Source organism: Argiope bruennichi, chromosome 9 (genome assembly GCF_947563725.1).
Source record: "Argiope bruennichi chromosome 9, qqArgBrue1.1, whole genome shotgun sequence".
In the NCBI taxonomy this organism is placed as follows: Eukaryota; Metazoa; Arthropoda; class Arachnida; order Araneae; family Araneidae; genus Argiope; species Argiope bruennichi.
In genome coordinates, this window is record NC_079159.1 from 111,157,365 (window position 1) to 111,167,358 (window position 9,994).

General features: G+C 30.7%; 1 protein-coding gene across 1 annotated transcript; it reads left to right on the top strand.

The window, feature by feature from the left end:
• The first annotated feature begins 417 nt into the window (after positions 1-417).
• Positions 418-1,116, top strand: LOC129985055 (uncharacterized). Its single transcript, XM_056094979.1, has one exon. It carries the CDS (start codon positions 418-420, stop codon positions 1,114-1,116), a length of 699 nt encoding a protein of 232 aa, XP_055950954.1.
• The last annotated feature ends 8,878 nt before the right edge of the window (positions 1,117-9,994 follow it).

A 9,994-nucleotide genomic window follows, 5' to 3' on the forward strand; every position in this document is an offset into this window, starting at 1 on the left:
GATACACTATTAGGAAGTGAGCTATTTTTTGAGATTTTAAAACCTGAACAACTTCGTTTGTAAAATGGAGATGTAATATTACAAAACACAAAGTTTGGTTATTTAGTTACAGGCATTCTTCCTCAGTTACCTCAACAAGCCAATTGTTATCTCGTAAATGAACCAAATTTAGATGAAGCAGTTAAACAATTTTTTAAATTGGAATCATTGCCGGGGAATGTTAAAGAAATAACAAAGAGTGAAGAAGAAATTTATTGTGAGGAGCATTTTGTTAAAACCTATAAAAGAGATAAAACGGGAAGATTTATAGTTCAGTTACCCATAAAAGAAAATGCCGAATCATTATTAGGAAATTTCAAAGAAAATGCAATCAAGCGCCAAAATGGTATCTGGAATAAATTAAAAAAAAATCATACTATGGAAACCTTATACAAGGAATTTATGCGAGAATATGAGAGTTTAGAAAACATGGAGGAGATTAAAATTGAAGATGATAGCAATGTGAACTATTACATTCCCCACCATGCGGTATATAAACCTGAGAAAACATCAACTCCCTTAAGAGTGGTTTTTGATGCTAGTGCAAAAACAAGTAGATATTCTCTGAATTCCATTTTACTAAACGGAGGTATTATTCAGCAAGATCTTTTTTCCATAGTAAGTAGATTCAGAAAGCACAGATATGCATTTAGTGCAGATATTAAAAAAAAAATGTACAGACAAATACTTATCGATCCCACTCAAATAGATTTACAGCGTATTGTCTGGAAATCAAGTGCTGATGTTCCAGTGAAGATTTCCAAACTGTCTACAGTAAACTATGGAACAGTTTCTGCACCATTTTTGGCTACCAGGACCTTAAGAGCTTTAGCAGATGAGGAAAAAAATGACTTTCCTAAGGCTGCAGATGTGACTTGTTCTGAATTTAACATGGATGACATTTTGTCAGGTGATTTAACGCTAGAAGATACTAAAAATCTTCAAACCCAGATTTCTGAACTCCTCAAAAGAGCTGGATTTGAGCTTCACAAATGTGTCGCTAACAACTGTAATTTACTACAAACCTGTCTACTACATCCTATTCATTTTCAAAAGAACAAGGTGTTAGTTCTGTAAAAACATTAGGCATGTTTTGGGATAACGATCAGATTCCATAAATTTAAATACAAATTTAATACTTTTTTTTATAAATTTTTAAATATGAATATTGTAGAAAAGGGAAGTGGAACATAGTAAAACTTTTGCATGGGAAAATAGCCGAGAGCTAAAAGATCGGAATTCAAAAAAATGCGTAATACCCCAAATAGTTATCGGAACATTCACAAAAATTGTAAAATCCCCACAGGTTATTTACAATGATCCCTTTGGGGTGGGCGTATATTCATTTTATTTGAATTAATTAATTTGCTCCTCATGAAGCACGAACTTCAAACAGCCATTATAATATCGCTGCTGGCCAAATATTAAATTTATTTTCAGATCAGAGAACTTTAAATTCGTATGAATTTTGCTTTCTACTTAAAAGAATATATATATTTTTTTCCTCTCAAATTATGTGAAATTTCATTTCAGGACGACTGACAGTAGGAATGTATAATCATGTATTATTGATTTGTACCGATAGTTATCATTTTCAAGTAAAAGAATACAAATTTAAGGAAATCTGTATTATTTATTAATCAATGAGGTAATTAATATTAAAATAAAAGAAATTACTTAGCACCTATTATTTTCATATTCAATGACCTAACGTTGAGCACTCATTCATACATTTCTTCGATTAGATAGAGGATATTTTTAGAATATTCAATCAGAACCATTAGTTATTCATTTCTTTGCAGTTGAATTTGCGTAAAAAAAAGAGACAATTTTGGGCCTTTAGTTCGAAATAATAATAGTGTGTGAAATATAATATTGTGTCAGGCTCGATTCGTTTTTATTTACTCGTCTTGATTGCATGGGCCATTGCGTAACAGAAAGAATGTCCATCACTCTGCTATATAAATAGTTGCTTTAAGAATAACAAATGACTCCCCTCCCACTTTTGTTCGAATGAGTGCTATTCGCACGCCGCACGCCTCACCACGCAGGACATATCGGCAAACATATATTAACATGTTAAAAAGAGAACTTTAAAAAATCATCTGATCCATATTCTAAATTTAATTTCCTTTTATTCCCCCACTCCCTCGTATGCTACAAAAACGTGTTTCTCCTAAGCTCCTTCGTTTAGAGAAGACAATCCAGTATACTTTTTAATCCTCATCTCTTCGAATCCAAAATTCGACGCAAGAACTATTTAGGTGTCAGAACTCCAAACTGAATGTCACATTTCTAGCCTGTTGCGTTAACAAGTTATCAAGTTTCAATACTTAGGCACAGACAAACAGATAAGCACTACTTTTAAATAGAACTGGAATTTCAAATTTGATACACACACGTCTGATCATTGAGCCTGTAAAAAATTTCATCCGTCTATTTTTTTTAAAATTATATATGCAATTTAAGTGACAAACCAGATCTTCAACCGGCTGGAACGTAGAAAGTCGCTCCAACGTGTCCTTCGAATACCGTCTGGAACGTAGGAAGTTGCTTGTCACAAACTGCTTTAAACCCGGCTCAGATGTAGAAAGTCCTCAATGCTTTCCCCCTTAAATGCAATAAACGAGGTGGGTCATCTGCTTGTTAAGGTCATATTGTGGTTTTCGCTGACAGTTAGAATTTGGGTGGTCCCTCCAATTAGGGGAATAAACTCACGAGAAATGGAAATAACGTTCTTCGCGAGAATTCATGATTGCAGGATCGATTGGTGATATGAGCTGTATACTTCATTATTGATTTAAATATTTCATTATTTCACAGCAAATTTAATATACAGGTGAAAACTATCATACTTATTAAAGGTAAGGAATCCCCCATATTTACATGTCATAATCATGTATAACAGTTAATGACTGTGATTAGCTCGCAAAAACAGATTTGAATTTTCTGTACCTGGTTGATGAAATATTAAAAAAATACATTTGAACTTTTAATAATACTTTTATTTCGCTTACTAATACTTATAATTTCGCAAAAACGGGACAGTGAATCATGGTAGTGATATGGGACTCGATTTCAGCTACTGGCCCAGGAACCCTGCATTTTATTGAAGGGAGAATGGATCTGAATGTATACTTCGACATTTTAAAGAAACATTTACAACAATGTGTGCTGAAAATTTCTCTTGGCAACAAGTGATGATTTTATGAGGATAATGATCCGAAACAAAACGTATCGACTGCGTTCCTGGATTCTATATAATTGTCCTTACGTCATGGACACACCACCCCAAAGCTTCAATATAAATTCCATCAAAAATTTATTGAAATACTTTCAGAAAAAAAATCCGGCAACACACCATAAACATGAAGTTAAAAGAGTATTGTTGCAGGAATGAAAAAATATTAAACTTAATTTTTGTGAAAAATGAGTGCAAGCTATGCCTAAACGTCTTAAAATAGTTATAAAAAACAAGGACTTGCATAAAAAATAATAAATCATTTGAAATATTAACTAGTTTTTTTAATCCCATCTATCCGAGTTTGGCTAGGCATTATATTCTGTTTTGTTTTCTTTTTTGCCATACTTTTTTGGTTAAAATGAATTAATTTATAATTTTTGTTATTTGTTTTTATAATTGCAATAAATACACTATTATAATACATTTAATTATGTTTCTTATCATTTTTAGTTTACAAATTTTAACTGTATTAGTATCTTTTCTTTGACGTCCGAGTTTGGCTTGGGGCGACTGTATCTAATAAAAAATGGTCTACATGAAATTAATAATCATGCCTTTGAAGTTTATATCAAATGTCTTGATGAATTGCGAATTTCAAATTTTTATACAGATCCTCTGTTTTGTGAGTCATGTTTAACAAAATATCTTTGAGATACTAATATAAAAAAAATTCACGCTTTTGCAATTAAGACGTATTGACTTATGAAAATTTGATTGCCTATTATAAAAAAACACGCGATTTTAGACCTCTCCGTCCACAGTCTTCATGAAAATACACCATTCAGGGTTTAAACTTTCACCAAGATTGATTGGCTAAAAAATTCTATCGTTGATTGTTCTAAAATAATGATAATAAAAATTCTATAACTCGTTACGGCTTAATATCAGAAGAATGAAAGTCAGGCTGTCAAAATAATTTTACTGAATATGATTTATAGAAACGGAGGACTATATAAAATTTAGACATCATATTTGTTTTCTGAAGTACATTTATTGATTCGAATAAAAAATATTATTTACCGCAATTAAAACTTTTTGAAAATAAAACTAAATTTTATGTTGAATAAAAAAATCCCTTATCGAATGATTCTTGGAAATATTGCATACATTATTTAAAAAATATTTTGTGCTACACATAAGATTACAAGCTGAAGGATTCGATTTTCTGTTGTAATATTTTTATAAACTACGTTTGGATGCAGGAAACATTTTTCGTATTTACCGAGGTTTTATCTCTTCCATTTCTAATTCAAATGGGAACTAACAGAAAATTAGAGAGGTATATAGTACAATTAACTGAATATCGTACAGCTTCTATAATACATAGTATGAGTAATATGACTATCACAATTTGAAGCTGAAAATATTTTGCTGAAGAAGCTTATTAAGAGACAATGGTACATAAATATTTAATTGAAAATTTCGGAAGTATTACTCCTGTCGAACCAGCTAGTCGCTAAACACGACTAGTTTATTGATAACTGCCAATTTTACTATTTATGAAAATAACAACAAAGAAGTTAATTATTAAGGCAAAACAATAACACCTAACAAATTTAAATACATTTTAAGCCTAATATAGGATTGTTTATTCTGTTGTATGAGAATCAGTCAAATTTTGTTGCACCTTGAATATAATTCGAGACCCCATTGTAGAATAGCAACAATTTAAAATTGAAAAATTAAAAATAAAATAAAAAAAATTAATTATGTAAATTCTTTACCTTGGAATTATTTTCAGCTCATTCATAGGCGAAGAAAGTTTGCGCAATGATTTAGCAAGATGAGGTTTGGATATTTTTCATGATTATGAAAAATCTGTGCTCTGGAAACACTTTTCTGATGAATTGTCGGTTCACTTGGGTGTTCTAGATCCTCGAGGCAACCTCCAACTTTCAGAATACGAACCTCCAAGGTTTCACATTTTGGAATTGAAAAGAAAGAATTAATAACATATCTTCGTAAACCAACTCCAATATTTGTCATATAAAATCAAAAAGTTTAATAATTCAAAAATATATAACATCTTAAAGCTTTTGTATGACACATCAGTTTCATTGCTACAAACCATCTTATTATCAATGATAAAACAAGCACCAAAGTACAATTTAAATCAGTGCTGCATCACAGATGGTCACCATTTTATGTCATTTAAGTATACTTCCTAAAAACTAGAAGTGGCAGTGTCTTCTAGTCAATTTATTCGCATTGCAAATGGCGGAACCGCGTTTTTGCAAACACTGTGAAAATCGAAATATATTTCGATGTTCTATTTATTTAATGCATATTTTTATATAATTTTACATTAAATGAAACAATTACTTCAAACTCTCTATACGTAAAAAAACTTTGCTGATGCATTTAAAAAAAAATTATGGGACAATGGCATGCAAGTATTGATAATAATGGCAGAAAGGCCAGATACAGCTATACTGTGTCAATAATGTGACATAAAAGTAGCATTCTATTAATGTTTTCGAATACAAAGTACACAAAGAAAGGTAATGTAATCGCCAAAAACTCGTGATTTTGTTCAATCTCCAAGTAGGATTTTTTTTTTCGAATAGGAAAAACAAAATTTTGTAATTATGTTTGTGACAGTCTGCTAACACTATAATTCGAAAACGCATTGAGCTGGTTGGATTAAATCTGACAACAAATTTGGTGTTCAGACATTATGTCAAATTTTGAACAAAATTCATTCCCTGGAAGGCAGTCTGTCTAGCTCTTCGAGTACAACTGAACACAATTATAAAACGGAATGAGCAACATGTTTAAGATTCGGTACGCAGTGTTATTTAAAAAAAAGGAGAGAGTACAGATTCGTATCCAATTTTGAATGAAATCCTTTAATGGATCACTACCTGTCGGTCTATGTTTTTGTATGCATGTTACTTCCATAAAACATAACGACTTAGAAAAATGAATTGTGTTGATTTAAAAAGCAGCATTGCTAGATAATATCCTAGAAATTTGCTAGGAAACAATATTACTGCAGCATCTGATTGGACTTGAAGGCACACATATTGAGCAAATTTTTTTATAGTACATTTCATATCTTAATGAACAAGCATGTTATAATTTCAATCTATAATGTGATGCCAATTAAAAGCACAACTTATAGAAAAAAAATTGATTAATTTTTTTTATTATGTAATTTATTTCCCCGTGCTATAAATATAACAATTACCAAGTTACTTCAACAAACTCCAAATAGTTTTTCCTCTAGAGTCTTTCAAACTCTTACATTTTAATTATAACCATCCAATTATTTAAATTTACTAGAAAAATTTGGATTGCCATTACTTCCATAAAGGTTTGCAAGATGTTAATACACGATTGACAGCCAATCAGTGAATAGTGAATACCAAACGTCCGTGTTGCATACTAAAAATTGAAATGAGCATCCCCAATACACATTCGAAATTTAAAATTTATTATCTTACGTCCTTATTTGTTGATAATTATAGAAAATTCTCAGTCATTTCCGTTGGCATCCAAATGAGTTGATTATCCTATTACTAATGAAAGATTCCAATCTATGAAAAAAAGTTGGATTACTGTCTTGGATTTTCTCGCAGTTGTAAACAATATGATGCATTTTGTGTTTATCTTCGTTGAGTACGCATTTGGACACTTTCCTTTTACTCTATTAGGCCAAAGTTTTAAAGAAATTTACAATTTTGACTTTAAGTTTACAAACCAAATTCGATTAAGCTCATAAGTTTTTGAATTATTGCGTACACATATCCAGACCATATCCTAAAACGGACTTGATCGAAAATTATATAAATATTTAAAACTCTTGCCATAAAATTTTGATGCCTCATTTCATCTACCTAGCTCAATGAGGTTTTAAGTAATTGTGTTCGTAGACAGAAAGCATTCCAAAAATGCTGTATTATGCCTCAGAGAAACCGAAATAAAGCGCGGAGATTCATCAAAGTCTCGAGATAGATTAAGGTAACATTGCTTTTTCTTTCTATATTTAGGTACAATAAAAAATACGTGAAGTTCTTTTCAATATACATGATTCAAACTAATTATGGGCAATAGAAAAGTATTTCTACCTTAATAGTAGAAAGATGAAAACCAGAAAAGATCCCATTTATTCGCAGCGACACATTAAAAACAATTCAATAAAAAAAAGTTCAGCATGTCTTCGGTCTTTTCACAAATACGCAAACTTATAGCAAATTGGCGATGCTAAAAATAGAAAAAATACTACTCAAAATGCTGCGTACTTCCAAATCTGATTGGCAATTATTTATGAAAATCAGGCGCTTTAAATCCCTCGAATTGTGTTTTCAGTTCGAAACTGCACTATGTATTGGCATCCATAATTTACAGAAAAACAATCACCTATTTTATATTTACTGAGTAAAATGTAAAAAAGAATTTCTTCCGCCTCATTCAAGTTTTCAAGCAATGCTTCAAGTTGAATTAGCTAATAAAACCTTTTTCTTTTTAGTACCAGAAAATTCACTTTCATTCATTCATTCATTCATTCATTCATTGTTCACCGGTATCAACAAGCGACATCTTCGAATTCTTTCTTATTGGCATTTAGAATAAATGATCAGTCGCACACATCAGTTTTTATGCTACTTATTATAACTTGGATTCAAGAATGTCTCATAACAGGACCGGATTCAACTCTACAGGAGCCCTTAGAGCATGTTTTGGGGTCGCCTTTTCCTTCTAAATATCCAAAATCAGATTTTTTTTTATCGATTTTTAGATTTAATATATGTATAAATAGTCATTAAATTTTTTATCTATGAAATTATTTAATCTCTTCATTAGATGATACATTCTTATTTGGGATATTTGTTATTGAAATCGTCATAATAATGAAGAAAAATTGAGGAAAATTTTACCAAGCGATTTTTGAGTTTTAAATCTTGTAAAGCTTTTACCTAATTTGATTTTTATACTAAGAATTCAACACTTCGATGTATGTATGAGACGCGTCATTATAGCGCAGGAAGTTAACAAATATGATTAAATGAAATAAAACTTAATTTCAAAACTCACTGTTAAGATAATCAGATTCAGCTACCCCTGTATAATTTTTTTAACTAATTTTAAACAAAGCAGTAAAATTAAATCTTTGAACATAATTTAAAATTCGGGTATAAAATATGTTAGACCTATTGTGTGTTTGCGTCTTAGTCAGCCAACAACAAAAAAATAAGATTGAATCGCACAAATCTGTAAGTGGCTTTTTTTTTTTTGGGGGGGGGGGAGATTTAAGAGTGACGTTCTGTTTCAAGAGTGATGTATGATTCATAAATCAAATGATGACATATAGGTAATTAGATTACTCCGAAATATTATAAAGAAAAATCATTAACTCTTGCATTAAACAATGCTAGTAGAAAACCTTGGATGTATGGATAGGATTATAGACATTTTAATTAAAAATAAAGTATAAAATTAAAGATAACAGTAACGGCGTCCTCACAACATAAGAGCTTTCGCTCAATATTATGAGAGTCCCATATTTCTTAAAGAATATTACATTTTAAACTTTCACATTTGGCCTTAATAAACTATTTGTTTATCAAATTCATTAATAAATAACCAAACTCGTACTTCTTCAGCTATCTCCATTATTATTGTTGGCTAAATAAAATAAGTACTTTCTATTCGAAACATTCGATCTGGCTTCTCTGAACTTATCACAATAATCAATTTTTTAACCAGAAAATTTAGTCCCAATAACGAAATACAAAAGACAATTACTTAAAGTAATTCAGTCAGACTAAGATCATCAGTTAATATTAATAAAATATTTTAAACCAAATCAGTTTCCTCTATTTCCATTGTGAACAAAAAGGATATAGAAAAGAAAATGCTATGAGAATTTTTAGTTTACATTGGATCACGAGGGAATTAAAGAAGCTCTGAACTACTTACCAAGAAAATGATCCTAGAATATTTCCACCATTACAGTATTAATTCTTTTACATCTAAGGCAGTTTTGAAATAAGGAACTAACTATAGAATTCATTTTTAGTGCTTTTTGAAAATCTTTAACAAATAATAATAATAATTTTGAAAAAAGATAGCATTGTAATTAGTCTAATGTGCAAATTATTGCTGACAACTAAATTTGTATGATGAGTTTTCAACAATGAACTCGAAATGATAGTTGGTTCCCGATTACAAAACTACCTTCTGAATTTATGAATGAAACATTATACAGTAGATTCTACTACAACGAAATGAACGAATGAATACTCATAGGTAATCGCGCTGTTCGGCAAATTCATTTTCAAAGGAGTTAATAGTAGATAATTTTCCTTTTTACGAAATGTCTCTAATGTGTAATCATTCAAAACGCGGATTGTTAATCTCGTTGTTGGCGAGTCTACTGTAAAGAATTGACAAAATCTTGTAATTACAATTCAAATGTTAATAATGAAATTATATTCTAAATATACATATGCAAAAGATGAATTTTTAACACAGTTACCGAACTGTGCATGTACAATGCTGAGAGGTTCCACCCCTTTGATCAGCGTCTCGATTCGATTTCTGTCTCCGTCCCATCACCATCGTTCTTCGAGCGTTTCGAGGAAATCGCCCAACATGACATTCCTTGTGACTGGGAATGAATCCCACAATGTTCGGCAAGCCACAGTTTCTGTTCGTGCATCCCCGCTTATCAAATGAAATGCGATGAATGTTTATTGCATACAAATG

Bases quoted from the DNA above. Each gene is read 5' to 3' on its own strand.
- LOC129985055 (XM_056094979.1), top strand. From the start codon at position 418: ATGGAAACCTTATACAAGGAATTTATGCGAGAATATGAGAGTTTAGAA.